General features: G+C 36.7%; 2 protein-coding genes across 2 annotated transcripts; one reads left to right on the top strand and one right to left on the bottom strand.

Moving 5' to 3' along the window:
- The first annotated feature begins 613 nt into the window (after positions 1-613).
- On the top strand, positions 614-5253 carry fgf1a (fibroblast growth factor 1a). Its single transcript, XM_059346020.1, has 3 exons — positions 614-923; positions 1830-1933; positions 2115-5253. The coding sequence occupies exons 1-3, from the start codon at positions 758-760 to the stop codon at positions 2313-2315; spliced, it is 471 nt and encodes a 156-aa protein (XP_059202003.1). The 5' UTR covers positions 614-757; the 3' UTR covers positions 2316-5253.
- Positions 5103-13205, bottom strand: LOC131981633 (NEDD4 family-interacting protein 1-like). Its single transcript, XM_059346019.1, has 8 exons — positions 13033-13205; positions 11466-11559; positions 9786-9925; positions 9601-9688; positions 8630-8754; positions 7834-7900; positions 7630-7738; positions 5103-6759 (listed from the first exon to the last, which is right to left on the bottom strand). The coding sequence occupies exons 1-7, from the start codon at positions 13066-13068 to the stop codon at positions 7632-7634; spliced, it is 657 nt and encodes a 218-aa protein (XP_059202002.1). The 5' UTR covers positions 13069-13205; the 3' UTR covers positions 5103-6759; positions 7630-7631.
- Positions 13206-13323: the final 118 nt, after the last annotated feature.

Below are 13323 nucleotides of genomic sequence, written 5' to 3' on the forward strand. Positions count from 1 at the left end.
TATTTCGTAATGCCACATTTATTTCGAAGCTATTTTAATTTCCATTTTTATATTGAATGGTACATATTTATCTTGTTTATTTCTCTTATTTTAATACGCTTTTTATCTTTAGATAATATTGACTTGCTTCCCATAGCTAAGATGATAGTGAATCATTAACATATAATAAATGTAATGGTTTGAATGGAGCTATTTTGCATAATGACTACTCTTACTTTTGATATTGTAAGTACAATTTCCTGCTTAGATTCATAAATATTTTTTACTTAAGTATATTTGAATACAGGACTTTTAATAGGACTGTTTACAATATTTTTTGTTGTTGTGTATGTATCCTTTACTTAAGTAAAAGACCAGAATACTTGTTCCACTGCTGCCTAAATTATAATGTTGTAATATACATGATCGTGCAGGCCTGCTGGTGTTCTCGCTGTGCTGTTTCTTAAAGACGAATCATCCAATTATTTAATAGCTAGTTAACAAACAAAATAAAGCAACATAAGGCCCTACTACACTTTTTATAAGTTAGTGTGTCAGTGATCGCACTTCATACTGTCTCATCCCAGCTGGAGGTTGAGGCCAGGACTCGGGGACGCGCATCCATCTGCCTCTGTGATCTCTGCGCTCGTTCATGAGCATGTAAACACCTGACCACTGCAGGGCACTGATCCCGCTGATTTTCCTCACAGAAAACCAAACTCCCGTAAAAAAAAAAAAACTCGCAGCTGATTGTACAACTGTGTTTCCTCTGAGCAGGATGGCGGATGAGGAGCTGTTTGTCTCAGAGGAGCAGGCGGAGCAGCGCGGCCCGCTGCGGGACTTCAGGCGACTGACTCGGCTGTACTGCATGAATGGCGGACATCACCTCCAGATCCTCCCCGATGGGACGGTGCAGGGCCAGAGGGATGAAGAGGACGTTCACAGTAAGACTGCAGCACAAAACTGCGCATTTTTCATCCAGGTCAGACCTGCAACATGATGCCCCCACTTCCTTTACTGACAGATGCAGGACAAGACACGTGCATACATTACTTTAATGGGAAAATATGGAAGGCAATTAAGGACAATTTAGTGAGAGTTTCGAGTGCCTTTCATTTTAGGCTTTGAGAATATAGAGAATCCCAGTATTTCTGTTATGCACAGGTATATTTGTCTTTTAAGTGTATTAAATTAACTAAACTGCATGATGGATTAAATGCAAAACAGACTTTTTTGTAAAAAGTATGCATGTAAAATGTATAAGGGTTTCAGAAAAATCTGAAGCCTCTTCCATAGAAAATATCATATATACTTTGCTAGTTTGTTTTGAGTATATGAATTCTGTGAGATATGTCATTTATGTTTATATTTTATATCATCTGGTCAGGAACAATAGATGAAAATTAGGTTTTTAGGCTCATTTGCAGTTCTTTTCTCTGTCGATCATTTGTCAAATAAGATAATAAAATAGTATAAATATTGTTATTTATAATGTATTCCTTTTTCCCCCCTCTGTGTTTTATACTGGAGTTTATTCGTTTCAAATGCCAGAAAACAGTGATTTAGTCACAAGAGGAACAAGGATGCTCTAAAATGTATTTTTGCACCACGTATGACAGCTACCATTCATTTAGCTTTCCACCTCCAGAACAAGGATTTTCTACAGTTTAAAAGTGTTCTTCTTGCTCATCTTCAGCAGACTAAAACTAAGAAGGAACTACCAGAAAGTTAAAACTGAAACCTCTGATTTGTCTGTGCCATTAAAAACAGTGCCCTGTGTGTTTGTGTATAGATTTGAGTTGTTGCCTTTTCATTTATTTCACATTATTTTAAACTTCTTGTCCTTTCAGCTGTTTTGAAGCTCAAAGCTGTGGACAGAGGTGTCGTGGTCATCCAGGGAACAGAAGCAGGGCGATATTTGGCCATGAGCGACGAGGGGCGATTGTACAGTTCAGTGAGTACCTGCAGCACACCTGATGATAGTAGATCAGTGCATTAGTCTTAATGATATATATAGAGTATTATTCCATGATGTCTCTTGTGAATTAATGATTTCAATTCAAACTTTTAATCTGAAACTTAAATCCCCCAGAAGTGCTGTCAGCTGTTGGTGCTTTTGTGTGTTGCTCTCTCAGCCTACAGTGACAGATGAATGTAACTTCCTGGAGAAGTTGGAGGAGAATCACTACAACACGTACATGCCTCAGAAATATCAGGAGAGGAACTGGTACGTAGCACTGAAAAAGAACGGAAAACCTAAACCGGGTCCAAGAACTCACATCGGACAGAAGGCCATCTTCTTTCTGCCCCGACAGCTGAGCGACCCCGCGGAATGAAGACACGATACACTGTTTCTTCTAACACACCAGTTTAGTTTATGAACTGGTGGATGAGGTTCTGGCTCGGTGAAGATAAAAAAGTAGGCGGGGTGCAAAGTGTTTTAATGTGTATCTAAAGCATAAATATTAGGGCAAAGACCAGCTTGTATCAGAGCTGAAACACTGTGCATGTCATCATCTCTCTGTCCACTAACACAACATCCAGTTTTATTTGGTCGCAGGTCTTCTTACTGCAAAACAACAAAACAATATCATTAAGTGAGGATCAAGCAGCACTGTGTTACTGATTTACTCTGAATAAGTGGATATTAGACTGACTGAGTGATGAGAAGAAAATATTCTATAATGTACACGACCACTCAAAAGTTTGGGGTCACTTAGACAATGTCTGTTGTTTTCCATAAAAAACTAACGTTTTATTCATGAAATTAGTTTAAAATTGAATCGAAAATATAGTAAAGACATTGATAAGGATAGAAATAATAATTTTAACCTCTACAAATCTCCAACTTTACCTCTAGATACTCAACTAGCCTGAGGAAGGATCATTTTATTGCTTCTCAGATCAGCGCAAAACTTCTGTGTTAACATCTTGCTCAGGTGTTTTAATGATCAATCAGTCTTTCAACATGATAAATGTGGATTAAAAAATGTGCCACTGGAACACAGGAGTGATGGTAGCTGACAATATGATAGATATTTCATAAGAAAAGCCGTTTCCAGCTTTAATAGTCATTTACCACATTAACAGACTGTATGTCTATTAATTTAATTTTAAAAAGTTGAAAATAAGGACATTTTAAGTGTCCCCAAACTTTTGAGAGGTAGTGTATATTATTTTAATATTTAAAAAAATAGTATAGTATTATTGTAAGACTGGGTGACATCACAGTATATCAAAAATATATAAAATGTCTATATGTCTATATTTATTTTTCTATATAGCTTCTATGTCAGTAACCAAACTGCTTTACAGCAATATTAACATCATTTGTATAACTCTTTATGATTTGATCCTTCTGGGAGGTTGCATTTATGGAGTATACAAAACTAGGCTTTAATATGGTTATTTCATGTACTCTATATTTATTGAATAACCAGAATACATGCTAGATCATGATATACATTATTTTAGCTATATTGCCTTGCCCTAATAAGGTAGAACATTTTTAGTTACATAAATTGTTAATTATGTTAAAAATTGTCTCCCGAGGCAGAAACGGGCAACTCATGTTTCATTAAAACGTCCCATTTCCTCACTGCACTTACTTGAATGAAAAATTACATCATGGATGGAAAATGTTGGTGTGCTCTGAATCATTTTGTTTGGAACTTTTATTTAATGTAATCTTGCATTTGGTAGATTAGAAGAGAAAATGTCAATTAACAGCTTTAAAACAGCCATTGAACCACTGGTTCTTCTCTGTATATCAGTGGTTTTCCTTAATACGCTCCCTGATCAGATAAACTCAAGCACCCCTTCATCAACACCACACATCAGGTTCATAATGTGTTCATTTCAATTTATCATTAACTGGGTATTATTTACCACTATTCTCAATGTTTATTCATACTGTTTTACATACATCCAATTCAGTAAAACTGTAATTTGGTCAAGTTTGCATTTGTACTACCAGTGGCAGAAGCTGAACATTTAGCTCTTTCAACTATTTAACCATTACTTTTAGCTAACTATTGCAATATTCATCACTTTATTAAAATAGGCAACATTTGAACTGTATTTTAATTATTTTTAATTGTGTTTCGATCTCTCTGCTCATCTGCTGAATTATTTTTTTGCTAGTGGTGGAATGGAAAGTATATTTATTCAAGTACTTAAGTACAAATTTACTGTTACATGTACTTTACTTGCATATTTCTATTTCATGTAACTTTATGCTTCTACTCAACTACATTTTGAGGCAAATATTGTACTTTTAATCCACTATATCTAGCTGCCAGCATTATCTACTTTTCAGGTCAAGATTCATCATAAAAAAACATGATAAATGTAAAGTGATAAGACTTTTTAAAATTATTTTTTTTAGTTATAGCTCATAACAGGGTATTAAGTAGTTAAAATGATCCCTATCCGGACAACTGTCAAATGCTGCTCACATAAATGCATCAAAAATAATAATCCAATAATATTTTTATAATATGTATAAGTGGGATCATTCTGCATAACAAATACTTTTACTTTTGATACTTTAAGAACATTTTAATGCTGATACTTTTGTATTTTTATTTAGGAAAGTTTTGAATGCAGGACATACTACTTACTTTACTTTAAGGAGTAATTTCACTGGGTGGTATTAGTACTTTTACTAAAGTAAGGGATCTGAACACTTTTCCACCACTGCTTTTTACACACTCTCAAGTGCAACATATTAAAGTTACAAGTGACTCAATATATTTACAATATATATTTGTTATTCTACTTTTAATCAAGTAGTTTTTTTTTGTTGTTTCAAATTAATTTAGCTGCACCACAATATTGCCACATGCCCCCTGGTAACTGCAGAAGTTAACCCTAGAGTACAAGTTCTCCTGGTTGGGAATCTCTGGTGTAAAAAGGTGTTATAAGAGTTAACAGTTACAGTTTTCTGCCACTTAGTGCCATCAATGTGTGAAATCACCCAGAGCACCATTAAACAGGCATAAACGCTGTCATTCTGTTGCAACACATTTGAACTTTCATGCCTTTTTTTTTTACCACCATAACACTGACCTGTAAATAATACATAACCTTGTATATAACACAATCCAGACGACTCAAAAAGATGCATTAAAAGTGACATTTATTTAACACTAAACTTTTTCTGTACAGTTTCATAACAACAAAACCCCAAGGCTGCAGCTCTACATCACATAGAAAGAAGCGTAATGGGTCTGTATCAAAGCCATGGCAGAAGTTTGAAGTGAACTGATTTTAGTTTCCGGGACCAGACTAAAATCCATATGATTTCCTTGTGTTGAGAACAGTTAGATCGTGAAAAAACTGCATCATCCTGACACACAGTTTCCTCCAGAATATAAAACAGAAACCACCTTGTCAGTCATTACTTGTTTTATAAGTCTGTGGCTTAAAATAATGATGGGAACGTCCTCTGGGTTTTATTGGTTATGTGTCTAAAAGTGCACCTGCATACAACATTCTTTGATATAGTTTAGATACCCACAAGATAGCTAACATCATACACCTTATTAATCATTAAAGAAAATAAGAAAACAAAAGATATCCCTTCCCCGTCTGTCAATTAAATCTTAAGGCAAAAACCCTGCTGAAAATGGAATTCGAGTTATTTTTATGCTTTTTAGATAATTTGATCCAAATGTCTGAGTGAGATCATTAACAGCTGAAATCCAGCCAGCCAAGACTCTTCTCTATAATCACACAGCTTTTCCACCGACAATGAAGGAGATGCAGACTCCGCTGACTCACTGACGAGTCACGGAAAGGTCACGCCGTTGCATGCACACAAGCTTTTTAGGGACGTGAACCAGAAAATGTGCTCGCACGCCCATAAAAAATCATCTCGGTTTGCTGTCACTATCCAAAAACTCTACATCCCTCCGCTGTCAGCCCGAGCTGCTCCGGGGTTCGTCACTTGACATTTGTGACCATCTGGTTTCTGGCTTGTTCATGTTTGAAAACTCAAATTGGATCTAAAAATCAACTCGATTCTATTTCCAGGGCGGATGTTTCACCTGATTTAACGTAATATTTAACAGGCAGAATCATAACTTCGGACACATGGGTGTAATTTTAATATGCTCTACTGTCACTGCGTTTGAACCACAAGCATGTATGTTTTTATTATGACAATGCCCTGAATGAAGAGTTTCTAAAAAAAAAAGCAGCGGACAACACTGCCCCCTCCTGGCTAAAAAAGGGCAACACTACTTAAAGCCAACAGGTGAGTGGAATATGTGGTTTCTCAGCATTTACAGCCTAATGAAAGCTTGCTTTTTACGTGTATGTGGGATCTAACAGCCTATAATAGTCACAATAAAACCATGATTAGTGCAGATTACAAAGTGTGTGACATGCTGTGGCATGCGGTACCTGTTGGCTTCAAGTGTCACCAACATGACACGCTCCGCATTTATTCACGTCAAGGGCAGATGCATGCTCGTACGCTACCATCAAATGATATAAGGCATTACTTATACATTACAGACAGAGATGTAAATAGCACTTAACATTCGCCACTAATGAGTACATCGAGGGACTATTACTGTTAACCATTATCCATTAATAAAGTTTCAAAACAAAAAATAAAACCAGTGATATAATTCCTGAATATTTTATTGACAGTTGTCTTCATCTATAACTCTTCTGGCTGTCTTGGTGAAGGGTCTTCACTTTTAATTTGAAACTCTTCACAGAGTTACTGCTTGTGTTGGTCACACGCACAGTTCTGCCACATCCAGCATCCTGGATTTAGGTCAAAGGAAGATAAACAAATCAAGTCTAGAGATGGACTGCACAAGAAATGGTTTAATATTCAAGGACATGTGTTGTGATGTCTGTGGTTTGTCAGTGGCTTTGTTTACATGCACATTCATAACTCGGGCTGACGAGATAAGGACAATTACCATCAGCCACAGTTAACTTCCTGTCACCACCAGGATGTCACATGTACACCCACTTAACATGTAATTTGTCATAAAAAGGTTTGTTAATAAAAATAGTATTTATTCTTCAATAAAAAAAATATTTGATAACATTTTTTAAAGGTGCTTAAGTAACGATAATCTGCTACTGCTTTTTTTTAAATTATATTTTTATTATTATTTATTGTTATTGTTCTCTTTGAATGAACATAGTTAAGTTAACTTGCTCATTTCCTGAAAATGAGGGAAATAGAGCTACAACTGACTGAAATTACACAAAATGAGGCTGAGAGACTATATTTGGTAGCAGCATTAATACATATGCACACATAAGATTTTATTTACCACTTGTATTGCTGTACCAGAGTACGAAATAACGATGTGCTAAATGTATTAAAGGTATGGGATTTTCTATTTGAATAAAAAGAAAAAAAATCGTACATGGTACATACATTACCAACAATGCAATTCAACTGCCTCAAAGTTCAGAGATATTCCCTGACTGGTTTATTTACTAAAGATATTCAGGAATTTTCAGGCAACTAATTAATTCCAGATATTTCTTTTTTAACAGTTTTAACAGTCCTATCATTGCCTTTATCTCATCACTCACTGTAATTGGAGTCCTGCGTGCATGTAAATGTCTCCAGTGACAAACCACGATGCGTGTCACCAGATTAATAAACCTCACCTCTAATAGATGAAGAGTACCCTTGTTCGGGGGAGAGTGGCGTAGGTGGGATCAGCCAGTTTACGCACTCTGGAGTAGTTAACGAAGCCTCTGATGAACAGCATGAAGCCTGCAGGGCAGAGAACAGATATAATGCAGCACAATTTCCTAAATGTAATCATGAAAAAATAACAGGATTTGTTTAGAAAATAATGTTGCACTTACCCAGGGCCAGGAACACCCACCACAACCAGTACTGTCCATCAAAGTAACCAGGGAAGTAGGTTGAAAACTGAAAGAAATAAAAGAAGGACCTGTGAGGAGCTGACGACTGATTTAAATCAACACATAAGACACGATCTTAGAAAGTTAAAGTATTCCTGTATTCAGTGGTGGAATGAAAGTACAATTCCTCAAGTACCATTCTTAGGTACTTATACTTTACTTGAGTATTTCCATTTGATGCAACTTTAAACTTCAACTTCACTACATTTTGAGCCAAATATTGTACTTTTCACTCCACTACATTTAGCTGCCAGCTTTAATTACTTTTTTTAGGTCAGATTTAACATGAAAAACATGATTAATTTAAAGTGATGGGACATTTTTTTAAAAATTAAACCTCATAACAGTATATTAAGTAGTTAAAAAGTAATCACTGCTTGTATCAGAACATCAAAACTAATAATCTAATAATATATTTGGAATATATAAAACAATCTGAGTGGGTTGATTCTGCATAACGAGTACTTTTACTTTTGATAGTTTAAGTACATTTTGATGCTGGAACTTTTGTACTTTTACTTCACAAAGTTTTGAATGCAGGACTTCTACTTGTCGTGGAGTCATTTCACAGTGTGGTATTACTACTTTTACTTAAATAAGGGATCTGAATACTTTTTCCACCATTCCCTATATAGTAATACAGATAAGAACTAGTAATCCTGCACCTTTACAAGAGTCATTCAAGAGACAATTCAGGAGGAATTTTGTATGTGAATATTTGCTGAATATCTCTTACCCTGACAATAAGAACCCATTTGATGAGGGACAGGCCGAAGCCAGAGATGGCGCCGTATCGGCCTGCAGCTGATGTTGTCAAACAGAACGACAAGAAGAAGCCGATCCAGTTGAAGAGGAATGCCACTGGTGACAAGAAGAGAATGACATTTGTTATAGCATGACCAAAAGGTGAAAGATTGTGAAGGTTTTTTTCTTGCGATCAATTTACACATTTATGTTTTGTTTTTTTTGTGTCAAGGGTACTTTCACATAGAATGTGAACGTTACATGGCAAAAGAAGCATTTTTTTCAAAACGAAGCTAAGTTTTTCTGAGCTTCCAGACAAAGCAACGGATGAGGAACTCATGGGGATGATAAAACAAGAAGGCAACATAGGCAGCAAACTTTATTACTCCTCTCAACCTCAACAGAGGCAGAGGCAGCGCAGATCTACTTCTTCGGCTCATACCAGTATTTCGCTAAATAACAGCTTACAGTAGCTTAGGTTATACAACCACTGACCTCAGACCAACTGCCAGACTCTCCTGGTCCTCTTGCTGTACAAATCTATACAAATATTTTATTGAACAAGTGTTTGCATCGCTGCTGTTATGAACAGTTTTGATGGGAACGACACCCCAGGGGTGTAAAGGCCTAAAGATGTTGGCAGCTTTTGATGTCATCAAACTGGCTTGTACACATTCTCCTCCTCATAAATCTTTTGGTGGAAAAGAAACATGTGCAGTGAGTGTTCTGGCATTTGCACCCAGTATGTTATATAACAGTGATTGTGAACATGCCAAAATTCGATTTTAGTAAAGATTTTACCGGAGTCCTCATTCAAGAGCAACAAGAAAACAAATTTTAAATAGAAAGAGAGTGCATCTTTTTCATGTTTGGTGACAAGATTTCTACAGATATATAAATAACTAATAATCATCTAATTAGAAGCTGGCTGTATGCAGGTGAAGCGTAATGACGAGCTCTTACTGAAGAAAGTGAGCATGAAGATGCCATCGTTTCCTATTCGCAGCTGGTCGGCGTCTTCAAAGTCATCCCTGGCCACAAAGTCGTCCTCCTGCACCAACATGGAGATATAGTACAATAATGTATTTTGATGTTTTGTATTTCTACAAGACAAGGAACATGTCTACATATAAACAAGATCAATGTACCGTGACTCTTCCAGTGACCAGGGGGATGGCTGCCTCTTCTTTGCTTCTCTCAGCTTCATCATAGGAGGGCAAAGTGGTGGCAACACTGTAGGACGGGGGGTTTGGAAATCTTCCTCCATCTTCCTTGTATTCAAAGAAAGCTGTGGAGGTGAAGAGCAAATGATTATTCGTCCAGCTACAGAGGTTGTGTCTCAGAAAAAACTCTTCAACATGATAAATAAACTCATGTGCATAGCTGGCAGTGAACAGAAAAATCCTCCTCAGGGTCTTTAGTGTTGATTTATCATATAAGCAGTTTGGACTAATATGTAAGTGACACTACCTTTCTACACTTTAAATCCTAAGCAAATATTACGGATAGGGCATGAGCAGTATGTGAAAAATGTACTGATATGGCAGCATTTATCAAGAAATTATAAGCTGGAATGAAAATAGAACTTTTCTATGTAGTTTGTGCACCAAGTTAAGCACAAAGTTGCTCTCCATGTCATGACATAAGTATTGTTTGTTTAATATTGTTATCATTTTCATTATATTTGTTTATTTATTTATTTGTATTATGATTATTATTAGCAGTAGTAGCGGTAGTAGTGGTAGTAGTAGTAATAGCAGCAGTAAGTTACCTCCCTGTTTTCTGTTCCATGTCTCCTATTATTACATTTTAGTAGGAATTTAGGAATAAGTTTTACTATAAAACTATTTTATATAATATAAAAACTCAAAAATATTCCAAAAAGGAAAATAAGATAAATTGCTCTTTTTATTATAATATCATACTGTATTGGACTACTTCCACTTCCTTCAAAAACAAAAGCAGCAGCAGAGAAATATAAAACCAGACCAGGGAGGGACGAGTTGCATCAGGAAGAAAGACATTAGTAGTATCTGTGTCCATTACTTTCTATGTCCTATCCCATACAGCAAAGACTTCTATCTGGGTCACTTGGCAGATATCCAGAATGCTCCTTTGTGTTGTTCAAACACAAACAGCACTGGACCAGATCAATATACTCACCCAGGCATAGCTCAAAGATACTCCCACTTATGCAACGTGTTGACCTATGCCCTCTTAAGAAGTGAGAAGACAAACATCAGACCTCTCTAAAAGGCCTCGCACACAAGCTTCTCCCCTCTGCATTATTCATTCCAAAGCTAATAGCGCAGAGCAAGCTAGAGCAGAGAATTGAAATAACCATAAGTTTATACAATGCTGTACTTCAGCACGCGGGTTATGAGTCATCGGTGCTTCATTTATAAGGTTTCAGTAGGAAATATTTCACTATTTCCTTGTCTTGTTTATCTGATGGCTTTATTTACTTTGCACAATAAGGTTGCAGAAGAAAAAAGCATGACGATCCCATAAACATGAAAAGGAATGTTACGGTTTAAAGCAGTCAGCATTAAAATATTCCATACATGTTGAGGCTGACATCATACAGGGCACAACTTTGTTCTGCTTCACAGTTTATAAGAATGATGTAGCACTGTTGAACGAGCTAGTCTTATGATGATTAGACACATTTCACTGCGAGTACTTCAACGCTATCACTGTTTTTGGATACAGGACTTGGTATCTAGTGGCACTGGTATAAATTCATTTCAATACTACTCCTACACTTCTAAACTGTGTTTGTTCAGAGTATTGTGGCTGTGTGTGATGAAGCTGTGAAGGTTTCTTACCTGCATTTGCTGCAGCAACGCTGCTGTAGGGTGGTGGTGCGTCCTGGGCAGGACCCTCCTGGGATGGCTGGGCTGGTTCCTCCTCATTCACCAGCTGAGGAAATGTCAATACATGACAACAAAACTTGAGCCAAACTTAAATTACAACATCTAAGAAAACTGCAGTTGTTAAGATTATTATGGTTATGACGATGAAATAAAACTATCAAAGTACATGGAACTTGGCAATATGACAATATTTAATATATACAGTATAAATCATGATGAAAAATATGTGTCAACTGTTGCCATGCTGTTCATATGGTGGCAGGTATCTCCAAGCTTTCTGATTGTATTAGGTGTTACAGACAATGTTGTCATTGAGCAGGAGAGGATTGGATTTTTAGTTTCTTAGTTTGTAAAAAATGTATTCTGCAAAAAATATAAAAAACCATCGGTTGTTTAATCTATAAACATTCTAATTTGCAATGTAAATAAGAAGAAAATTGTATCCATGTTGCCAAACTCTACCTCAAATTACCTTTTGGTTTGCACCCGGCCTGCCACTTACGATTGTTTTTATTATTGATTAATCTAAGCTAAGATTATTTTCCTTGATTAATAGTTTAGTCTATAGAGTGTCAGAAAATAGAGAAAAAGTCAGATCTATTACAACCACATCGTTTAATATTATATGAAACACAGAAAATCAACAAATCTCCACATCTGAGAGGCTTAAAAAATCACTTGATGCATATTTTGCATTCAAAATGTATTTAACAATATACTGATTATTAAAATAGATGGGGATTAGTTTTCTGACTAATCAATTAGTCGATTTATTGTTGCAGATCGAGTGTGCAAACCCCACATCTACATGCATTTCTCACACAGATGCTTAAGGGAAAACATCCTAAAATTTTGCCAACTCAAAGAGTAACAACGTACACAGGATTACTGATGTCACAATTGTATGACATAAACTGTGAAGTGCAACAAGTGGTTATGAAATATATATTGGCAACCATTATTTTTCTTTAAATATCATTGATTAGCTGCACTGTCCTATCAGTATTTACACAATAACATCTGATAAATCATCAAAACTACATAGCCCCAATTAAACTATGAACTATGCACTCAAGATCTGACACATCACATCAACTGCATGTCAATATATGTCAATAAATAGGCAGGCTTCGCGTTAGTGTTTTGATCCCGTTTTGTCGCTGGGATTTCAATTACTGATCCAGCCCCGTCAGGTAGTGTGACGGCTCGGGTTTAGGGATCGACAAAGTGACAGCAGAAGCTTTCCTGGTCAGGCCATGAGTAACTTACTAAGCTGCTGGATGAAAATAGGTCAGACAGACTTAGAATCATAGACGACGAAATCATAAAAATTCGCTTAATATTAATGTGAGATGCTTGGTTTGATTATTTGGTTAAGATATTTAACGCCAACTCAGGCCCGTCCGTAACCAAATGGAGCTGGTTGTTTTCCTCAGTGACAGGCTCATGTTGACTGTTAGCTCTCAGCTAACGCTAGCTGCTAGCTAACTGACGTTACCGTGCAGCAAACTGCTCATACCTCCTGATATCTGACGTTGCTGTTTTGTTCTGCCATTGTGAAAGAGGAGCGAAGTGTTTTGAAAACGTCCTCTTCCCACTTCAGCGTTGAAGATGTGTTGTGTAAAAGGAATCTCCCGGTGAAGTAGCAAAGGTTCCGCTGCCTCCTAGTCGGCCATCTCCTTCCTTCTTCCACTGACGCCCGGACCGTACAGCAGCTCCGTGCTGCCTTCAGGGGCTGTCGGACAATCCGGCAACGTGTGGTTCGCGTATGATACTGAAGGGGCTGTCACGGTATCACATTTACTACACG

Source organism: Centropristis striata, chromosome 12 (genome assembly GCF_030273125.1).
Source record: "Centropristis striata isolate RG_2023a ecotype Rhode Island chromosome 12, C.striata_1.0, whole genome shotgun sequence".
Classification (NCBI taxonomy): Eukaryota; Metazoa; Chordata; class Actinopteri; order Perciformes; family Serranidae; genus Centropristis; species Centropristis striata.